The 23,894-nt window shown below is 37.9% G+C and overlaps 1 protein-coding gene across 1 annotated transcript; it reads left to right on the top strand.

Moving 5' to 3' along the window:
• The first annotated feature begins 21 nt into the window (after nt 1–21).
• On the top strand, nt 22–23,894 carry LOC126832399 (TPR repeat-containing protein DDB_G0287407). Its single transcript, XM_050563156.1, has 17 exons — nt 22–112; nt 543–948; nt 1,648–1,862; nt 4,576–4,753; nt 6,882–6,996; nt 8,180–8,415; nt 8,764–8,925; nt 10,327–10,555; nt 11,279–11,490; nt 12,988–13,134; nt 14,860–15,045; nt 16,181–16,356; nt 17,182–17,395; nt 18,483–18,675; nt 19,588–19,670; nt 20,378–20,561; nt 21,287–23,894. Exons 2-17 carry the CDS (start codon nt 619–621, stop codon nt 21,610–21,612), a joined length of 3,186 nt encoding a protein of 1,061 aa, XP_050419113.1. The 5' UTR covers nt 22–112; nt 543–618; the 3' UTR covers nt 21,613–23,894.

Genomic DNA, 23,894 nt, shown 5'->3' with positions numbered 1-23,894 from the left:
GGTGATTCATTAGCGGTACAACAGATAGGAAACCTGTGATTATTGATCTTCGTTGTACACCACCGGCGACGGCATAGGATTTCATTTTATATAATACTCAATGATCATGAAGGTAAGTTATAAATCGTTTTGTTATCTTGGGGTGATATGGAAAAATTACGGGTTTTGAAGAGAGGGAGAGAGAGAAAGAGGGAGAGGGGAGAGAGATATGAGAGAGAGAGAGGGAGAGAGAGAGAGAGAGAGAGTAGCGTCCACTCAAAACAAACTAGGTCATTTTGGGACTAACATATGGTTCAATTTTATATGGTGCAATAGGAGGAAACAGGATGGCCCGGAGAAAACCCATGAGGTTGGACAGGCGACCTTCTGATACAACGCGCACGCGTTAAACCCCACCCCCGCCCAAAAACAAGAACAATTGTATACTATATAGCTTGTGTCGATTATTGGGTGGGGTGGGGAAGGTTTTGAAAAATCTTTTCAATTCTTTTCCGTGATTAGCAGGACTCATTTTTTCTGAAATCTTTTTTTTACATTTCCAGGTTATTTCAATTTCAACAGAAAATGATGTAGTATCCATACCAGTATTTTGATTATTATCATTGGGTTCGTCCAAAGATGGGATGTGGAGCATCCATGCAGAATCGGTCAAATACCAATGGTTACATAGCTTCAGAAAAGAAACCAATGGATCAGTCGCAAGATGGCCGAACTCATAAAACTGCAGTCGTGAATTCCAAAAATTCAAAATCTTTTAAAAATCCCGCTGTCACTTCCCGCATGTCATCAATGCGTCAGAAAGACGCACAGACCATACGAAAATGGGAACAAAGTGATATCAGGAAAATTTTGCAAGACAAAAGAACTAGCAACCCAGATTGCAATTTCTGGGATGCCGTTGATGAGTTAATTTCTGATGATGCACCTGTTGTTTTACCTGACATAAAGGTATGTATCTTTCTAAACGGGGGTTGGGTTGTCGAATGGCTTAAACGCGTGCGCGTTAGATCATGATGTCTGTCATTAAGTCAAGTGGCGTGGTTTCGAATCCCCGCTTGTACGTGAGTTTTCTCCTGATGCTCCGTTTCCTCCCACAGAGAAAGACCCCTATGCGCAAACGAATTAATAAAATAAAATGTTAGTCCCGAAATGTTCTATTATGTGTCGAGAAGACGTTAAACCCAATTCCTCTATACCCCCAATTGTTTTCACTATAGTAACGTGTTCAATGCCAAAGAGGCAAATGTTTCCCGAAAGCTTTGTGTTCGTCTATGCTACTTGTGGTGACAAGTCAGATCGTTTCGCTTGAGACATTTCTTATTAAAATAGGAGGGTTGAATGGCCGAATGGTTAGCACGTGCCTGCTTTATCATGGCGTGGTTTCGATTTCCTGGTTGTACGTGACAAGGAGCCTACTCCAATCTCGTGGGCTTTCTCCGGGTTATCCGGTTTCCTCCCACTGCTAAAAACCCCTACGCGCAAGCGAATTATTGAAATAAAATTGAACCATATATTAGTCCCAAAATGACCTAGTTTTTGTCCAGTGGACGTTAAAGCCCCCCTCCCTCTCTCTCGTTCTCTCTCTCTCTCGTATTAAAATAAGACTTAACGCTGTATGATGACTAATTCCGTATATTCTATTACCAGAGAAAACAATGGAAGACCGTCAGATTGTTTATATCGAGTACGTTTAAAGATATGAATTGTGAACGTGAATATTTGGTCAAGTCGGTGGTGCCTGTTTTACGTCAGTGGTGTGATGAAAGAAAACTTCGGCTTATAGAATGTGATTTAAGATGGGGTGTTCCAAAAGATGCCGATACCAGGGAGACGTTAATGGCATGCTTGTCTGAGATAGATAGGTGAGTATTACTTGTACACTACATCATACTCCTCGCAATGTTTCGTTTGATTAGAGCTAATCCCACTACTCACTGCTGTAAAGAAAGCAAATTCTTGTTCTAAATTATGACTGATCAATAGTCCAATTAACAACCAATAGCTTACTGCGTAACAATACCAAACAGGGCTCCAAATTGGACAAAATAGGTTTACATAACGTTACGTCATGACTAACGATTTTATTATGCCCAATTAACCAGTACATAGCAAAATATTGTGAAAAACTAATTGTGTGACAAACAAGGCTATCAACTATCAACACTGATATAATCTTGTTTTGAGACGAACAACACTTTCGTCGTTTTTAATACCTTAAATCATTGTCCAAAGTTTTAGGGAACGCCCCTGATGAAAAGAAGGACTGTCATGTTGCTGTGGTTTTGGATAGATTTGATTGAATGGAAAGAATAGACACACTCCCTCAAAAGCGCTAGTATCAGAAGCTAATCCAGCAATGGCCAGAGAGGGATTTCTCGGGCCATTGCTTCAGGAATATGACACTACATCTGCTGATGATCATTGCTACGAGGTCACCTGCATTTAGATTCCACACCAATGATAGGAAGCTTTCGTACTCTCTGACACTACATGGCCATTGCTTTTTGTGTCCTAGTCCATATTCCACTAAGGAATATGCGGGGGGGGGAGTAGTTAAATAATATTGATTATTGATGAGGAGGCGCCTGTTATCTTGAATCAAAATTGCTATGATTATTCGTTCCGTTTATTCCTATGATTACCCTATTAACATGGAGAACCCTAGATCGGAGACGGTCCTGCACATTTTAGCACATGTGACGTCGTATGTGCATTGTGGGTTAGGTTTAAGAATTTGTGGCAGAGGTGTAGTCTCCACATAAGCACTGACCTAGGATGATGTAAATTTGGTTCGTGATATTTCCTAGTTTTATTAAAAAATACATGCAATACATTAGATTAATATACAAAGTTGGTTTCGCTGTTTTTTTGGTGTTGGTGGCGCTGATGGTCTCCTTCGGTGCCGCTTGTGATATTCTGGTATTTTGGTTTCTAAAGAAAAAAGTTGAGGCTCTCGGGTGAGAGCCACATTAGTGTGTTTCCCACTAAGGATTGGATTTTCTGAAAATGAGTTTTTTTCACTATCCCGGGGTTAGGGCTAGGGATTCTTATTATTAGTTGATTGTATTTATTAAGGGTTAGGACTAGGGTTTGATCAATTTTTTACATAGGGTTAGGCTGAGGGCTGGTGTTATTTAATCTAATTTACTGTGCACTAGGATGTCGTTCAGATTAGAATATGCAATTATAAATATGCAATTATGATTTTCTTGGAGAAAGTTTCGGGACGAAAACAGGGCTAGCGCTTACCCCAACCCTAACTCTGGACCAAGCCTAACCCTTATCCTAACCTTAACGCACAATCCACACATGACGTCATATGTGCAGGACCGTCTCCCATCTAGCGTTCTCCTATTAACATCTATGGCTATGGCTCAGGGCTTGAAAAAAAGCAACCGATCAATTATCAAGGGTTATGATTGATAGGTTGATCCATAGTCGATTAATCTTAATCCGCGCAATGCTGAAAATGTTTTACTAATCACCGACATGAGCGGGGTTTTTTTTCAATATCGTACAAACTATTACAAAACCTGACCGATATATGTGTTATAGATATCCATATTCTACATATCATATGCGAAATTTAAATAATGTTATAAAAAATTATAGTAGATATGTGAAATTGCCCCACCCCCACCCCCACCCCCCAAAAAAATCCCCCTCTTTAGGTTTATGTCGGTTATTAGTAGGACCCCACCCTCCACCAAGAGATAATCGTATGAAGAGAATGATGACTAGGAGTAAAGGCCCGTTTAAATAATGGAAGTAAATGTTGCTAATTCTAATAATGTTGACAAATAATTTTAACAACTCGCTCACCTGGGATCACACGACCGCATTAACCAGGCGGGGGCCCTGTGGCGTCCGAGCTTTACGTACCCCACCACCTTCCGCATTTATAGATGCAACCTGTCCCTTACTGATGAATAAAAAATCTCATAGAGTGGGGTGTACGAAATACGTATATATAGTAATGGACAGCAGCCTGGACACTTTAACCGATTAAACAGGCATTATGCAAGAGCTAAATCTGCCTATTGCAGTTCTTTCTTTAAGCCTGAAATGTTATATAAATTATTAATTAGACATTATTTAACTTATCCAGCCCATAATCAACTCTCGATGCGATATTTACTGGATTAGGATCAGATTTTCTGCTCAACTTTCATTCATGATTTAATCATGAAATGGATAATCGAGACTATGAATTTTATTGTACCGACTATAGTAATGATGATCGAGGCTAGGCCGAAATTTCAATCGCTAAATTCTCGGTTGAAAGTGGATCAATTTTCAGCAAATTGCATTTACATTATCTAGTTTTTAACTATTATAGAGGGAACTGCCAACTTTTCATCTAATCTCCCATAATGTATCTTTAACTTTAAGTAAGGTAAGTGTTTTCTGACTCCTTAGGCACTCTGTCCGAAGTGTGTGTGTGTGTGTGTGTGTGGGGGGGGGGGGGGGTATTGATCCGGTACTGCCTGGAATCCGCGAAATCTTGACAGTATAAAAATATCGTACACGTCAATTCATAATCAAGGTGTTTGTATTTCTTTTGTTGTATTGCAGGTGTCGTGAGGAGAACGAATTCCCATATTTTCTATGTATGTTATCAGAACGTTATGGATACGTTTGTGATGATGAAACAGTTCCTGATGACATTAAAACTAAATATAACTGGTTACCAGGAATGTCTGTTACTGCCTTGGAGATTTTTACTGGTGCTTATTGGGATAAAAACCCGCATGTATGTATTGACGTATAAATACAAATAGTGTACATAATTTTAAAAAAAAAAATCCCCAAAACGAAACGCAAAATCGAGAAAGCGGACTTTATAAATGGGGAATGAAATGAGGTTTAACGCACTATTTGCTGCACCGACTGAGCTAATGAAAACGGACGTATGCAATACAGTGTGCTGCGAGGGAAATTTTGCCTGGATAGCGAATCTATGCGGCCTGCGCTTATATCGAATTTCATCTGTCATGGGTTCTTTTACACGACATCAACGTGTACACGGGTCCTCGGTTTTTCGTTTCTTCCGTACGACTAGATGCTGTCTTTGCCAAGCCCTAACATATGGTTCAATTTTATTTCAATAATTCGCTTGCGCGTAGGTGTCTTTAGCAGTGGGAGAAAACTGGGGGACCCAGAGAAAACCCACGAGGTTGGACAGGCGACCCTACTCCTTGTCACGTACAACTGGGAAAAATCGAAACCCCGCCATCTGACTAAATGACTGACCTTATGATAAAAAGCGCACGCGTTAACCATTTGGTCATCCAACCCCTGGCCTTCTTGTTTAATTTTTGATCGAAATGTTAACTGTATTTGTAGCACAAGCGTTTGTTGGTTTCGTTTTACGAAATACTACATTTTACATCTAAGTGAAAATCTAACATAAATTAGTCAACAAATTGACCTTCGCTTAATATTTCCCCCACAACTAATAGAAACAACACATTAGATAAACATAATTCAACGCTTTATTTTGACCTAAATAATACGAATTGACCCCATAAATCAATTATGACTGGGTCATTAAAAAGTTAAGTAGTTGCCTAACCGTCTTAATAGAATAACTGTCAGTGTCAGTTGATTATACTATTTGATCATGTTTACATTACAAACAGTAGCGCGGGGGTGTCGTCAATCACAGAGGTCACGAAATTCTTCTTTTAACTCTGTGCGTTCGTTCGTTCCTAAGGTTTTACGTCCACTTCCACCTAAGGTGATATCTTCGACAAGTTAACTCTGTACTACTACTACCTGGTGTTTTAACGCCCGCTTCCACAGAAGTGATATCGCAGACAAGTTAAGTTAACTCTGTGTTCGGTGACTGACCTTTATGCATTATAGGTCTACGTGTGACGTTACATCATACGGCGTCGTTAGCGCGTGCATTGTTTACATAGGACGTAGTAACACAAACTGGTCCGGGCAGAATGGTGCCTATTACCCAATTTACGTCTTCGCGTACTATTTTTTGTATCAATTTAGACTAAATAGGAAATTGGAAATATGTCTATCCGGATATACTTCCAGCACAAGTATATTGTGTTTTCTAAATAATTTTAAAAAATGGTTTAGAATTTAATTTTTAGACGGAAATAGTTTATAATATTGAATACTAATTAACTCGCCCTGATATCATCCCTTTCAGTTGGGGGTTGGGTGGGGGGGGGGGTGGCTAAGTGGGTAAGACGTCGCTAGCCTGGAGGTCGGGTGTTCGATTCCTGCATTGGCCGAGAAAGGACAGCTGTCTAGTCGTTCGGATGGGACAAAAACCGAGGTCCCGTGTACACATTGATATGCACGTAAAAGATCCCTTGACAGTTGGAAATCATTATAAGAGTAGGCCGTAGTGCCGTTGTCCGGTCAAAATTTCCCTTATAGCACACTGTATGGCGTATGCCCATCTTTATTAGCCCAATTCGTAGCAGAACAGTAGGACGTTAAACCCCATTTCATTTCTCTTTCAGTTGCCAAGCGAATATTCACTGCCGATCATTTTGGAGTTCGTTCTTTTACAGTCGTCTCTCTGATAGTATCCGAATTCCTTAGTTGACAATCTTTTCATGATGTCCTTTCCTGCTACTAAATATATAAGGCCGCTCTAATTTGAATTTCTGTTATACGATATCACCTATCATAATTCTGCCTCGAATGTCTTCAAGAAAAAAAAACTCCTTTAAAAACAAAAAATGTATTCAGTTGCTCTTCTCAATAGCTTTTAGTTCCAAATATTTAAGTTTTAAAATTTTACACAAAACATCGCACACAAGAATTGAGTGTGTTAGTTATTGATCAGAACCCTGAAGAACTAAAATTAATCTGGTTTGGCCTAAGAGTGTCTTCTTTTCATTTTAAAGGCCTTATTTATGTTACGCAGTCCCAAGTTTGTACCAAAGATTCAAGACGAGGCCATACTTAAAGCATTTGTTGAGACGAACCAAGAATCCATCGATTCTTTACAGACTTTAAAGAGTAAGGATTAAAAATTTGCCCAAATTGTGTTAGCCATTTGAATTCCCAAAACACAAAAGGAGAAATGAATGTTGTTCACAATATTGTAAAAAGATCATGGGCAAACGGAAAAGTTAACGGAAAAGTTAAAGGGGAAACGTAGCTTCCTCAAATTGCACACACTGTAAGATTTAGTCTGACCACAATAGTATCATGGGCGGGTTGGGTGGCCGAATGGTTAGCGTGTGCACGCTGCATCATAAGGTATGTCATTGAGTAATCTGCCGTGGTTTGGATTCCCCGGTTGTACGTAACAAGGAGTAGGGTCGCCTCTCCGGGTCCTCCGGTTTCCTCCCATTGCTAAAGAACCCTACCGGCAAGCGATTTAATGATATAAAATTGGACCATATATTAGTCCCGAAATGACCTAGTTTGTGTCGAGTGGACGTTAAACCATAACACAGCTTCTTATTTATTTGGGCGAAGTTTTGAAGAGTATTCTCTCAACGTTATCAAACTTGATAATGATCTTCGAAACCTTTAGCTTGAAAAGTTGAGAGAATACTCTTTAAATCGTCGCCCAAATAAAACAGTAGTATGTGTTGAAGTTTACTGTTACGCTGGTTTTTGTCCGGAGTTAGATGTCTGTGTTGACGATAAAAATGGCCAGCACGTTAAAGATATCTCTGCTAGATGGAAATAAGAGTAAACAGTAGCATATTTACCTTGTAGTACAATATATGGATATGAAAAATGAAATGAAATGGGGTTTAATGTCCTATTGTTTTGCTCCGACAGACTAATGCAGACGGTCATACGCCATACAGTATGCCAACTTATATAAAAGTCTAACTGCCAGTGGATCTTTTACGTCACTACAATGTGTACAAGGGACCCCCGGCCCATCCTAACTACTATACGCTGTCCCTTGCCAGGCCCTCTGTCCTGAATCACTTACACGGTGGAACCACGCCGGAAAATCAAGATGAACGTTCTCGGTCAACGCAGATATCGAACACGGGACCATCAGGTTAGCGAACCAATGTCTTACTTACTGGGCCACCGTATGGAATATGTCCGTCTTCACTCGCCTGGGTGGTATAGAACGCAAATCTCAAAATTTCATTTCATTTAAAAGTGTGATTCTCGGGAAAGAATATGTGTACCTTATTATAAATGTTGTGTCGATTCTTCTTGTTTACAGACAAAATCAAAAACAACTTCCCACCCTGTCAAGTGAAAGATTACGATTGTCAGGTGAAGGAAGAGAAAGACAACAGGCTTACCTTAACCGGATTAGAAAAATTCGGAAAGGATATACTTGAACATTTTAAAAAAGTGCTTGAGAAACAATACCCAAATGATTCCTTGGGCGAAGAGATGACCGAATCTGAGATTTTACTAGAAGAACAAAGAGATTTCCTTCTTCAAAGATCTGGGGTATGTCTATAATTTTATAATTCTATAATTATGTAATTATGTAAGGTTGTTTGAATATAAGAGCTGAAATGAGGTATAACGACCTGTCTGTGCCGACTGGGCGAATGTAGACGGGCATACACCATACAGTGTAGTATGAGATAAATTCTGCCCGGTCTACCTTTATTTCGAATTACAACTGTCAAGGGTTCTTTTATGTACACGGTAATGTTTTTGTCCCATCCGAACGACAAGTGATATTTCCATGCTAGAAAATAGGAAGCCTGTAAATTTCATCGATAGTATTGAAATGCCATTGATAGTAATATGTAGCTGCACTTATTGATTGTAAAAATGATCAATTTCCAGGTATTATTAGGACGAGATGCAGCTGTTAAAACGGTCACAGATTACATCACTAAGAAACCTAAAAAAGACAAACTACTTCTATTAGCCGGATATCCTGGTGCAGGAAAGAGTTCATTGATGGCGTATTCTGCTAAAGAAGCACTCCAGAATAAAGACAATAAGGTAAGGAAGAAGTATGATCTTGTCACGTCTTGCTATTCAGTTTGGGTGATGATTTCCTTTTGAAACTTATCTCTTGAAAATTGTTCGCCTTATTTCATCACAAATATAGCGCTTTATAAAACCTTTGCTGTTTTAATGTAACAAATACGTCATAAAAAAAACTATGTGAAAAATTTTGTGTTTCTGGATCAAAGATATTTCTCATAAACAGCGGTGATTGAAAGTTGAGTAAATTCTTAACTTACGTCTGATAATGCTTTCTGAACTCGGGGCCTGATATTTCCTTAATTTAAGTGAGCTCAAATGCTTTCTATATACCCACATTGCATTGTTTTCGAACAATGTCGACACTTCCCGTTGGTCCGCCTATGAATCCGTTCACAAATTCTGATTAACACTTTTAGAGGCCACAATACCAAGAGGTGACCAGATGACACTTGATTGCTGGAAATTTGTCCCGGAATTGCTCCTCATAAGTTACGATACCTTGTTATAACAATTATCACCGGACCTTTTTAAACATTTATAGTCTGTTCAGCTTGATTAATTTGGATCGATTTCCCTCTATTGATTAAAGATACATTATGTAAGATTTAGATAATGTAACATGAATAATGTGAAAATTTCATTCAAATTACTCTATTGCGAACGAAGATATTAGCCTTTGAAGGTTTGACAAGACGTGTGCAATAATGTCAACTACGCCCTGGTTGTTCGAAGCTAAGTCTCGCTCCTCCATTTTTTTTTTTTAGCTTAAATCAAAATATGGCTGAACTGTTCTAATCTATTTAATATCGCAGAAATCCGACGCCACCGAGAGTTGATTATGGCCTGGATAAGTTAATTAATGTCTAATTAATGATTTAGAAAAGATTTCAGGCCTAAAGAAAGACCTGCAATAGGCAGATTTAGCTCTTGCAAAATGTATGTTTAAGAATTTATTGTATTAGTAAGTACTATCGGCTTTATTTTTGAATTTTTATAGTTTGCTAGGGGACTGTCGCAACATTTCAACGCTTGTGTCCACACGAAAAACCTGCAGAACTTGCTGGGTTGATTGAACGTCACCGCGTTTAATGATAAATTAAATTTCAGTTATTTAGCCTTAAACTCACATCAATATCCATCTGTGTCAATATTTTCTTAATCCGTCAGCGCGGACGGGTTCGGGATATATCCGCGGGATATCCGTCTGGATGCAAGTGTTGACATTTTGCGATGGTCCTTCATCGCATGTTCACACGAAAGATTTCTATGGATTGGGAATGATTCCCAACAATTATTTTTCGGAATTACTACTCTTGATTTACGCAAAGATGTTAACAATCTTTCATAATGGAGTTTACGATTTTAATAATTACAATAACGAGGCTAATTAAATGTTGTATCCTTACCAAACAGGTCTTTTATCATTTTGTTGGGGCCACACCAGATTCGACCAATCCTTTCAGTATTTTGTCCCGAGTATACCGGGAGTGTATGCCGAGTGAGGATAACATGCCACAAGACGTTGAAGAGATGTTACGATTTGCCCCTACTATGTTTAAGACCGCTACCAAAGCTGCACAATCCAGTGGTTTCAAGAAATTAGTGGTTTTTATTGATGCACTGAATCAGATGGAAGAGGAAGGTATGAAATGAAATGAAATGGGGTTTAACGTTCTACTGTTCTGCTCCGAACTGGGCTAATGAGAGAGAGAAATGGGGTTTAACGTCCACTCGACACAAACTAGGTCATTTCGGGACTAAAAAGGGGGGGGGCTAATGAAGATGGAGATGGGGTGCGCCATGGTGTGCTATGAGGGAAATTCTACCCGGACATTGGCGCTACGGCCTACTCTTATATCGAATTCCAACTCTAGACAGCTACGGCCTACGCTCATTTCGATTTCCAGCTGCCAATAGGTGTATTGTGTGCACGTCAATATGTTAACGGTACCTTGGTTTTCCGTCCTATCCGACCGAATATACACTGTTCCTTGCCATACCCCGTCTTGCTGAGAAAGGGAAACCACTCCGGAAAATCCGGATGAACTTTCTTGGCTAACTCCAGGATCGTAAAGAAAGTATGACTTAATAAAATACTATGTCTTGGCATCGGTTAAATTTCCAATATTTTAAATGCAATTATTGAATTTTAGGTATTAAATTTACATTATTTGCTTTATACTGGAATCCATTTGGAACAGAAAGGCGTGGCGTCAACATAATACTTGGGTCACCTTGACAACAGCAACATACGTTGACACTTGCGCCTTTGTTTTTAATTCCAATATGTTCCCAATATATTGCATTTTACATCCGATCCGAAAGACTGGACAAATAGGTTAAAATAACTGTTTTGTTATTGAAGGAAACTCGGCTGAATTAGCATGGCTGCCCAGAGAAATGGTTCCCGGATTAAAGATTATCGTTAGTACATTAGAAGGAAAATGTCTTAAAGCTTTAAAAAATCACAATATTCAGCCCGAAGAGTTGTTAGTTGAACCATTAAATAATGATGTCCGACAAGAAATAGTTGAACAGATTTTACTAGAATTTAACAAACAGTTAGATAATGAACAGGTAAAAATATATTAACACTTTTAATCAATTTTCTCGTCGATTTTTTCAAGCCGACTAAATCAGGGCACTGTTTGGCATACTACACAGTAGAGTGGGGGCGGGGCGCCGGGGCGGAGGGAGGGGGGTCTTTGTAAAAAATAATAGAGACGCGGTGGGGTACAGACATCATGCAGCTGAAATAGAAAGTTTGTTATTGTTTATAAAGCTACTGCCAGTGTACTGCAATGTAAACTGTAGTATAATTAAGACACTCAAATTCCATACTATCCCAGTTATCTTAGCGTGAAAATCTGGGCCCTGTTTCACGAAATTTTAACTAAAGATAAAATCCAAATTTTAGTAGATACTTCAATTTTGATTGGCTAAGCACTAAAATCAATCTAATATTATCCAATCAAATTAATAAAATTTGGATTTTATCTTAGTTAAAATTTCGTGAAACAGACCCCGGATGTTATCAGATATTCAAGACACAGTTAATTTTATAACCAGTTCACGCTGGCGTGTTCTGCGTGCTCTCGAGCGCAATTTGTAATCAGCCGCCTTAATGAATGATACTAAACGTCGATGTGTAAGTGAAATTCCGATGAAACTGGACTGCCATTCAATTTGGACTGCTAACTTATTTCGACAAACGAATCTGATTCAATGGAAGTTTTGAAAAATGAATGTAAATCAGTTTATATACACTCATCGTACATTAATGTATGTTTGTTAGCCCATAAACGCCCATTTACGTTAGCTACTTTAAAGGACAATATTGGTGTCAGGCATTATAAAATATGTGATAGAGCTCATTAAATACATCCCAAATATAATTTTAACACAGAGATCATTGCTACGGGAGATGTGTAACAGGCACGTGAAGAAACGGGAAGTGACATCAAACATGACAAACACGAGTTGTCCTTCTATATAACTTACTGAAGTAACGAGCGATAACAGACAAACGATCGAATTTCGTTTCACTGATAATTCAGTTGAAGATGAAAAGTTGTTATATGAGACGATGAGAGGATATCTGACAATTCAAAAAAAAGAAGTCAGTTATATAGAAGGACAACTCGTGTTTGTCATGTTTGACGTCACTTCCCGTTTCTTCACGTGCTTGTTACACATCTCCCGTAGCAATGCTCTCTGTGTTAAAATTATATTTGGAATGTATTTAACCAGTTCTATCACATATGTAATAATGCCTGACACCAATATTGTCCTTTAAGTAGTTGTTCATATGGGACAAGACACGTTTTTTGTTTATTTATTCCGGCTCAGACATTAGTTTGCCCTAATCCCCAGTGACGAGATTCTTCCATATTGAACTTTTATTTTCTTATTTCGCCGTCAAGAGCGTGTGTAACCAATACTTAGTTTGCAGCTATATAATGCTTTTGGTCTTATTTTGTCTACAATTTGAATAATAAAAATTATTGTCACATCAACCGGCCGTTTAAGAGAAACAATATCTGATCAGTAGAGTTCGTATATTCTTATCTACAGATGTCTCTACTGGTTGAAAAGGAAGATGCTGGTCGACCATTGTGGTTAAGTGTTGCTTGTGAAGAGTTGAGAGTTTCGGGAGATTTCAGAACATTGACTAAAAAGATCGAAACCTTACCACAGGATCTAACTGGATTGACCAAGATAGTAAGTACCCTGTTTGTTTCTTGTTTACATTGGCTTTCAGTTTTATCCAACCAATATGGATCGTATTATGATTTTGATGCAGTTGATACCGACTGTTTTAATCAGGTTTAGCTTACTAAATCATCTCTGGCAATCTACAGCTGCCACATGCTTACCATTTCTCCATTTACAAAAACAAACCTTAGATTAAAGTAGCTAAGTCTCTAACTCAATATCATCCAAAACCTTCGACAATGAAAACACGAATTATTTGTCAGTTTTAAGTCAACATTGATGTTGTGATCTTACCGGGAAAAGATGGGCTTCTGATATCCAATATTTAAGAGAAAATAAACATTTTACGATTGGTACACGAATCGTGTACCATAATGCGTTTCAGCGCAATTTGTAACAAGCGACTCGGAAGAACGAGGTTAGACATATTCAACAGGTCATGTCAAACGGTGACCTCATATTCTTATCTGGAGAGCATGCGCAATAAATACTATCGTCGTAGACTTAAATGGCCAGTATAGGGATTGCCATTAGATTAAGACTTCTGGCGTATTTCGCCGAACATAACTGCTTTGGAATTAGAGTAAAAATGGAAACGATTGAATGTAAATCAGTTTATTTACATTCATATTACATTATTATATACGTTGCGACCCATTTGTGTCGATTTGTAGGTCCCAAATATTAGCAATTTAGCTCCTTTAAATCCAGGAGATTTACTTTATTAAAGGAGTTAAATCGCTAATATTTGGGACCTAGGAATTGACCCAAATGGGTAGCAACGTATATAATAATGTAATCTGATTGTATATAAACTGATTTACATTCAATTGTTTCCGTTTTGACTCTTTCAAATCAGTTATGTCCAACGAAATACGGCCTGTGTCTCAACCCTATAGCAATTTCGAGCGTCTGGTTATTCCACTCTATTGAGCAGATTCTCCAGTTGAATATGTCTAGCCTCGTTCTTTCTGGTCACTTGTTGCAAATGACGCTAAAACGCACTATGGTACACGATTCGTGTACCAATGGTAAAATGTTTATTTTGTCTTAAATATTGGATATCAGAAGCCTGTCTTTTCCTGGTAAGATCACAACATCAATGTGGATTTGAATTGACAAATAATTCGTATTTTCATCGTGTATGACTTTGGATGATATTGGGGTAGAGACTTAGCTACTTTAAGTAGTATTTGGTAGAGTGAGTTCCCCAGAATTTGACGTCATGTTTTCACCTTGTCAGTAGGTGCAGGATGGACTTCTTTTGTCTGACATGGACAGTGTCTAGTCGTTCAGATGAGCCGAGATACAGTGTAAATATTGGCGTGCACGTAATAGGACCCCTGACAGTTGGAATTGAAATAACAGTAGGCCGTGGAGCCGCTGTCCGGTCCAAATTTCCCGCATATCACGCTGTATGGCATACGCCCAGTCATTGCAGAAAAGTAGGGCGTTAAATCCCATTTCATCCATTCACATTGCATAATTAGATTAAATTCAACATGGCGGTTTCGTAGAGTTATTTCCCCTACACTCCCTTAAAATCTACCATGAGCTGACAAGACGTCCATCTTTATAATGATATTTAAAAAAGCTGTTGTTACATAGTTCACGAAATCTTAAGTTAAGTTACGTCTCCATTGAAGGAAGCATACGTTGAAAATTTCAAAGAGAAACAGTTTCGGGGTTTTAGATGATTTCTATATGGCACCATTATATTTCAACTTTCAGGTATTTGAGAGAATAAGTAAAGACTATGGTGAAGATTTTGTTGTGGCCACTCTCTGTGTCTTAGAAACCTCCAGATTTGGTTTGATGGAATCCGAGTTGTTAGAGTTACTGGCCCTGAAACCTGTGTCATATAAGAAATCTGTCAAGACTGATAATAATTCTAATGGCAAAATAAGTATGGCTGAGGTAGGGTACTAATTGATCTATATAATTTAATGATGAATTGGTTTAAGTATACAAATTACACACCAAACACATGACCCAAAACAGCGTATCTAAAACTATTACCACAAAACATTGAATTGCTCAGAAGTGATCGGTCGATTTACTTCAATTTGATATTTAAAGGAATCACAGTGGCTCTGCGAGTAAGACTTTGACACACCAACCAGAAGGTATCGGGTTCGATCCCGTTCCTGGGACTTTTCTTTGTGCCCCCCTCCCCTCTCGTCAGTGGAGCATGACGCATGGCCACTGTCCAGGCAAAATTCCCCTCATAGCACACTGTTTTTGCGCATAACCGTCTTCATTAATTAGCCCAGTCTGTGCAGAAAGGTAGGGTGTTAAACCCCATTTCATTTCATCTCAGTTATTCATTTATGGAATCGCACTGTTCAATTATATGAATGAGTCGTTATTCGCTATGATCAGATGCCTCTGCCACTTCATGCAAGTATTATGTAGATATGGCTATCCAGGGACTTTGGTATAGCATGGAGTCTGAGGACTTGAACTTGAAAGTTTTTATTTCTGAATGTACTGCAGAGCTTCATATTGCGGGACAAGACAAGAAGAAAGGATACTAAGAGTATCAACTGGACTGATGGAGATGGGAACACACACAGGGAAATAACCGCTTTGTTCAATAACATATCTGTAACGGCTTCATTAATCAAACCTAATGAATAATGAGACAATAAAGTTCTTGAAATTTGTAATATCGATGGTACTAAATATTATTCCTGGGGGGTTGGATGGCCGAATGGTTAGCACGTGCGCGCTGTATCATAAAGCCTGTCATTGAGTCAACTGGCGTGGTACGTGACAAGGAGTAGGGTCGCCTGTCCAACCTCGTGGGTTTTCTCCGGGTCGTCCGGTTTCCTCCCACTGATAAAGATCCCTACGCTCAAGCGAATTATTAAAATAAAATAAAACCATATGTTAGTCCAGAAATTACCTAGTTTGTGTCGAGTGGACGTTAAACCCCATCTCTCTCTCTCTCTCTCTCTCTCTCTCTCTCTCTCTCTCTCTCTCACTAAATGTTATTCCATTATCCTTGTGCAATGAAATAAGACATTTCAACGTTTAACTGTATTTTCAGTGGGCTTATGTTTATCTTGGTTTAAAGACTTTTCTAAGACCATGTGGAACATCCGGTGAAGGACGGTTAGATTTCTATCACAGATCTGCTAGTAAAGTTGTTAGACAAGTTTATTTGTACGATGAAGAGGTTCAACGTTGGTGGCATCAACGTCTAGCTGATTATTTTTCAAGAAGGTACCGTGGAGCTTTATTTTTTTGCAATTTGTATGGCTGGAAGGTACCGTGGAGCTTTATTTTGTTTATATTTGTATTGGTTTCTTCTGTGCAGCTTTATTTTGTTTCAATTTGTTTGGCTGGAAAGTACCGTGGATCTTTATTTTGTTGCAATCTGTATGGCTGGAAGGTACCGTGGAGCTTTTTTTGTTTCAATTTGTATGGCTGGAAGGTACCGTGAAGCTTTATTTTGTTTCAATTTGTATGGCTGGAAGGTAATGTAGAATTTATTTGGTTTCAATTGGTATTGGTTTCTAGAAGGTACCGTAATTGATTGTATCGTAAAAATTCCAATTAAATTGTAGAGACAAAGTTCACGGCATTATCAAAAAAACAGACAAGGTAAAACTATTTGATTGTGATTTCATTTAGCTTTTTATTTATCTGTTATCCCTTCAACAACTGTGATTGGTTAGCAAACATATATCAGCATAGATTAAGCATTTCCGCATTTGTCATATGATTTGAACGCAAGGTTATTAGAGATATTGCCGGTCCTACTAATCGCCGCCGGGAACCAAAAAGAGCGTTTTGTTGTCAATAGTACCCCAACAAATACAAAATGTTTCCGACAAGGAAAGATGTGTTATAAATATGCATATTCTATAAATCATATTCAAAATGTAAATGATTAATGGATTTGTTTTTGATCAGATCACCTATTCATATTTGCCTCATAGTCTGGACTTTTGACTGCATAAAACATAAACTAATTAATATGACTGGAAAAACACCAAATTACTTGGGGATTCTGCATATGTGTAATAATACAATTTTCCCCCGTAGCAATGATGTAACCAGGAAAGCAGAGGAACTTCCGTTTCATCTGTATGAGCTGGATAATCGGAAAGATCTGAAGAAATGTCTTCTTCAACCAGACATGTTTTTACAGTTGTATCAAGAGAAGACTAAGTTACAGTTAATGAAGTATTGGCAGTATATAGGTGGCTATGATATAGCTGCTAAATCATATACCAAATTTCTAAACGATTACTCTAAGGTAAGTTCTTGTGATTACAGGCCTTGTGGGCTATTTAAAGGCTAAATAATCTTACTAAATTGACGATAGACATTGGGTAACGTCGACTTAATGATTAGACTTGATGATCCCCGACTTGAAATGACAATTTCTTGTTCATTTCAATATTTATATGCAATGCCGGATATAGATGAAGAGAGCCCCTTGGCTATTCCATTTAACGCCCTACTATTCCGAATCAATCGTGATAATGGAGATGATATATGGCATGTATTATTGACAAGGGGGGGGGGACAAAGATAGAATATCTCGAAGGGCCCTTAAGGTAATTAAGCAAGCGCCTAACTCACACCGAGTCACCATTCTGAAAATACAAGATATGGCGATGATTCTATATAGCCTGTAGTTCATGGGATGCTCGTCCAAAACTGATTAAGTCACAAGATACACCTATCTTGTCAAAACTGCAACCATAGGTAAAATAATTTGAATGAAATGTTCAATATATTCATTTTCCATTATCTATTTTTGAAATATTATAACCACAACGGCCAGCTCTTTATCTAAATCTTATATCATGCCCCGTTAAAGTATCAGGGAGAAATTATGAACATGGCAATATATGTTTTTATGTACATTTATTTTCTTTCTGAAATTAACAAGCTCGCTAGCCTGGAGGTCGGGTGTTCAATCCCTGCATTGGCCGAGAAAGTTCATCCTGATTGTACGGCGTGGTTCCCCTTGTCAGTGATGCAGGACTGAGGGCCTGACAAGGACAGCTGTCTAGTCGTTGGGATGGTACGAAAAACCGAGGTACCGTGTACACATTGGCGTGCACGTAAATGATCCCTTGACAGTTGGAATTCGATATAAGAGTAGGCCATAGTTCCGCTTTTCGGGTAAAATTTCCCTCATAGCACAATGTATAGCGTATGCCCGTCTTCATTGACCCAGTTCGGAGCAGAAAAGTAGGACGTTAAACCCCATTTCATTTCATTTGAAATTGACAATATCACATTAACATTTTGGATTGACTGCTGCAATGTTTGTTCAGTGGCGGTTTGCTTTGACAAGTTGCATTATCTATTTATTTTTCTCGTTCCCGCAGAACGTTACAGAAGATAAGGAACTATATCATTTAAAGAATAAACTTGGATGGTTTCTTGTTGATATTGGTGAATATGACGCAGCTATAGAAATATTAGAAGTTTTATTGGAACAATTGGAAAATGAGTTTGGTAATGCATCCAGGGAATCGGCGGATCCGTTATATGCTATGCTCACTCTTTGCTATAGAAGGGGTAAGGATTCTGTTTATCTTCTATTCTTGGAGCTGTCTAGTCGTTCGGATGAGACGAAAAACCAGATCCTGTGTATACATTTACGTGCACGCAAAAGATCACTAGGCAGTTGGAATTCGATATAAGAGCAGGGCATAGTGCCGCTGCCCGGGCAAAATGTTCCTCATAGCTCACTGTGTGGCGAATGCCCGTCTTCTTTAGCCCAGTATAGGAGTGAGTTCTCCACGGGTTCTCCGTCCCACTGCTAAAGACCCCTACACGCAAGCGAACTATTTAAATACTCTCTCTCTCTCGCTCCCTCTCTCTCTCTCTCTCTCTTATTAATAATTAATTACATCGACGCGTTATAGTTTAATTATAATGGGTTTGTTCATTTGTGATTAACTGATTAATTCATTATTATATTTGACCCTCTGGTAAACTTCTGATGCACTTATATGACCAACCTGCTTCGTTTCGTTTAAGAGGAGCCTCAGTGAATTAGAGGCTTGCTCGCTAACCTGACGGACTCGCCCTCGGGCTCGCTTCCAAGTCTGGCAAGGGGCACAAAGTATAGTCGTTCGGATGGGACGAAAAACCGAGGTCCCTTGTACCTATTGGCGTGCACGTAGAAAAAGCGTGGAATTCGAAATACAAGTATGCCGTAAGCCCGCTGTCCGTTCCATTTGACTCTAAGACCGTCTTCATTAGTCTATTCGGTACAGAAAAGTAGGAAATAAAATCCCTTTTCACTTTATATTTTGCCTAAGAAACCTGTGAACCTTTGGCGCATTTGCTCTGTTTAATACAATGTATTATTTCTCCGGGTACTCCAGTTTTTCTCACTGCTAAAGACCCCTTATGCGCAGGCGAATTATTGAAATAAAGTTGAGCCAAATGACCAATGTGTATGTGTATATGTATTTATTACAGGTATGAAGTTTGTGTACGGTAATAATCCTCTAACTAGAAGTAACCGTCAAACAGGAATTGTATACAGTAGACGGTGTTACGATGTAGGTCTAGTCTTTTAACTAAATGTATTTATATGCTCTAAATAACAAAACATGTCCATAACAAACACGTAGTGTCCATATTGGCGCTTAGTCACCATATTAAACTTGTCCAAAACAATGCATTTACTATGGAGAGCTTTATTAAAGATACATTATGGGAGATCAGATAAAGAGCTGGTAGTTCTCACTACAATAGATAAAATGTAGATAATGTAAAGGAAATTTGTTGAAAATTTCAGTCAAATTGATCCACTCTGAACCGAGATTTGAGCGATTGAATTTTGGGTCTAGCCTCAATCACCATTGCTAAAGTTGGTACGATAAAAACACATAGTCTGGATTATCCACTTTTTTATTTAATTATCATTGAGCGTTAAGCAGCAGATAGGGTTCTAATCCAGAAAATATCGCAGGCTTGCGATGATATCGAGAGTTTATTATGGTGTGGATAAGTTAATTAATGTCTAATTAATAATTTAGATAAATAAAGACGTGCAATTGGCAGATTTAGCTATTGAATAATTTATTTTTAACGATTACTATAAAAGTTTAAAATAGAATTATTAAAAAAATAATATATATTTAAATTTTTTCTGTCAAATTACTTTACTCCGAGCGAATTTATGAGTGTTTGAAGTTTTGACCAAAATGTCTCGATTGTCAAGCACCATTGCTACAGTAATTAACAAAGTCTCGATTATTTTCAGGTATTCACCAAACATTTCGACAAGAATGATAATAAACTTGGAGAAGTACTGTCGATTGCTGGATACTTTAATAAAGAATATCTGGAAGAAGCTGAACATATCTTCAAGAAAAACAACAATGGTGGGGGATTGGCTGTCGTCTATTTTATGCTGGGAGGGAAAAACCAATATAATACTGATATGAGTGAGTTTAGAAATGTGTTTTATTTATGCCAATAATTCTATTGACCCCTTGATGCATCAATTTAAGTTCGAAATCTTTTTTTTTTCAAATTTGATCACGGCAAAGGGATCACGGTGGCTAAGTGGGTAAGACGCTGGCTCTCTAGTCTGGAGGTCGGGTGTTCGATCCCAAGTGACCATACAAACATAATAAATGAATCATTGTGTTGAGGGTAACCGTATACCCAGTTCTTTTCATGTGTCAGATACTTAAAGATACATTATGTAAGATTTAGATAAAGAGCTAGCCATTCTTGCTATAATAGTTCGAACAAAGATAATGTAAAATAAATAATTTGAAAATTTCATTCAAATTACTCTAGTCCGAGCGAAGACATTAGCTTTTGAAGGTTTGAACAATACGTGTGCAAAAAATTCAACCACCGTACTCGCTCCATCATTTTTAGCTTAAATCAAAATATGGCTGAACTGTTCTAATCTATTCAATATCGGAGAAATCCGATGCCATCGAGAGTTTATTATGGTCTGGATAAGTTAATTAATGTCTAATTAATAATTTAAAAAACATTTCAGGCCTAAAGAAAGACCTGCAATAGACAGATTTAGTTCTTGCATAATGTATGTTTAAGTATTTATTTCAGGCCTAAAGAAAGACCTGCAATAGGTAGATTTAGTTCTTGCATAATGTATGTTTAAGTGGTATGCATTTTAATTTGTTTTCAACAGATGTTCCAATTAACTACTTTGAGAAATCCTTGGCGCTATGTATGTCTTCGTACGGAAGGTTAAGTCTCCACCCAGCCAGGTGTTATCAGCTTTACGCTCAGATGTATTGGAATCGTTGGATTAAAAATGATAACGAGGAATATCTAGAGATTAGTATTGGACATTACTTAAGCGAGAATGAAATATTAATGGAGATATTAGGCGAAAATCATCCAACTACAGTTCGTTCAAGACAGGACTGTATTATAGTGCTGACCAAGCTCGGAAGGATGGACGAGGCAAACAAACTTATTGCAATGCAACCAGCAAATAATGTGTCTGTTTAAAACCACTTGTAAATGTGGTTTTAAAGCCAAATAACAATTAATGTTCTGATGCAACGGTATACCAATTGGCACTACTAAATGAAGATCCCCGGGGAAGAACGATCTATAAGTCACTTTTTCAACGAACCCCAGTTAATGGCGCCATCTGGTAGCAAATTGTATAAGCTTTCTGTGGAAAAATCAATTTCAGTTAAAACCTGTCAGAGTCACATCGAACCAAGGCCCTTCTGAAATGGCCCCCAGGACAAATACGTCCATAGTACTCTTTATTTGACCTTAATATGGCTGAAAAGTGGAAGTCAGTTGTTGTACTGGTAATTATGATTCATATTAAACATCATTTTGAAGTTGTAGTTAACCCCACTCGTTGTTCTGTTCGCGCCAAGCATTCTCGTCCAAAAGTCTGTTTTGCCTTTTTTACAAAAAGACAAAAATGTGACTTAGGTCGTTCTTCCCCTGGACTCTTCAAATGCAAATGTATCGTTACCAACCGATTTCTGCACAGCATCCTTTTCTATCAATTTTCTTTATGTATTTTGTGGACGAGGCAAGTGATAGTTGCTGCCACATTAATGGAAAATTTTATTGATCATTATTCAGTTGTTGATGATACTGAAAATATTCCAGTTTTTATTTATACTATCTGTTTATATATAATATAATATGACTCGGTATTGTTAACGATGTGGTTATTTCCACTAAAAGCAGTTGTGATATTTTAGCTCAAACATTGTCTACCTCGCCTTAATATCAAATATACGCCTCAGTGAATTTAAACGGCTTTCAATCGATCCTTACTTGTAGATCTAAATATTTCATTAAAAATGTTTCATTTGTCTCAACTTTGTAAATATAATGTTTTTGAATTGTTAAACGTTACCCATTTATTCCTTGGTGAACAGACTCATTTACATCATCCTCGCAAGTGATAACTGGTAAAATTCGTAAAGTTCTGCCCATGGCAGGATTTGAACCCCGTGAATAGTGTTGTTCTGTTTACAAATAAACAGTAGCTAGTTTGTGATAACATAGTATATATTTTTTTCATTTAATAAGTTTATAAATATGACTAAGATATATTTTACTGGAATATAATTTATAAATATGACTAAGATATATTTTTTATATTTTACTGGGATATAATGTATAAATATTACATAAATATCACTAGGATATATTGTAAAAATAAATATTCCTAGGATATATTATACCAATACTATACTCTCAGCGTGGTATTTTTAAAGCCCATGCTCAAATTTGTCATTGGACTGACAAGGCAAGTGTAACTAGCCTTTCTGATGGAACGAAGAACCTGCTCAGTGTACGCAAAAGAAATCTTGACAGCTGGAATACGATGACAAGTAGGTGGAAATGGCGTCGTCTTGGTCAAATTGTCCGTCTTAGCATCGTAAACTTGACCAGAAAACAAAATAACCGGTGTATTATCTTGATGCGAGGTTAAACCTTACTCCATTACGTTTATGGTACAGGACGGGGGCCTGACAAGGACAGTTGTCTAGTCATTCGGGTGGTACCAAACACCGAGGCCCCGTGTACACAATGGCGTGCATGTAAAAGATCCTTTGGCAGTTGGAATACGATATAAGAGTAGGCCTAAGCGTCGCTGTCCGGGCAAAATGTCCCTCATAGCACACTGACTGGCGTATGCCCGTCTTCATTAGCCCAGTCGCAGCAGAACATTAGGACATTAAACCCCATTTTATTTAATTTCCATTACCTTTAACCATACAGATGATAGCTCCACTTTCTCGGACAAACTTTTCCTCATAACACAATGTATGGCGTATGCCATCTTTATTAACCCAGTTGTAGGATAAATAAGAAGGATAAGATTAAATGGAATTATTGTTTATCTACATTTGAAATAGATATTAAACAGTTCACTGGGTCCTTTGGAAAAATTGTCTTTCATTCACTAAATGTCAAATGAAACGCAGATAAAATTTGCCGCAAGCATCACTATTATGAAACAATATTTAATAAACACAATTTATAAGTTTAGTTTTTTCGTTTCTTTGTTGTACGATTTGACTTTGGTCTAATATTATTCTTCACACTTCCAGACGTTTTTTACTATTACTGTGGGCACTATTCGGTTGAGTAGAAGGTGATTGTTGATCAAGTGAGCTGAGAGTTTCGAATGACTGTAGTAGTTGAGCGTATTGGTTAGTTCGTTTATCTCAAAGAATCTACTGTAGTAATCCGTAAGAAATGGGTAGTCTTTGTTGTGTATAGTGAATAATAAATCTGTGCAAACTTTC

This window comes from Patella vulgata, chromosome 9, assembly GCF_932274485.2.
Source record: "Patella vulgata chromosome 9, xgPatVulg1.2, whole genome shotgun sequence".
In the NCBI taxonomy this organism is placed as follows: Eukaryota; Metazoa; Mollusca; class Gastropoda; family Patellidae; genus Patella; species Patella vulgata.
The sequence above is the reverse complement of the archived record's forward strand: the minus strand, read 5'-3'. Positions and strand labels throughout refer to the sequence as shown.

Excerpts from the sequence above, each read along its gene's own strand:
- LOC126832399 (XM_050563156.1), top strand. The coding sequence starts at position 619 with ATGGGATGTGGAGCATCCATGCAGAATCGGTCAAATACCAATGGTTAC. Across the intron at positions 4,754-6,881 it reads ATTGGGATAAAAACCCGCAT|GCCTTATTTATGTTACGCAG; the intron begins GTATGTATTGAC and ends TTCATTTTAAAG. Across the intron at positions 19,671-20,377 it reads ACAGTAGACGGTGTTACGAT|GTATTCACCAAACATTTCGA; the intron begins GTAGGTCTAGTC and ends GATTATTTTCAG.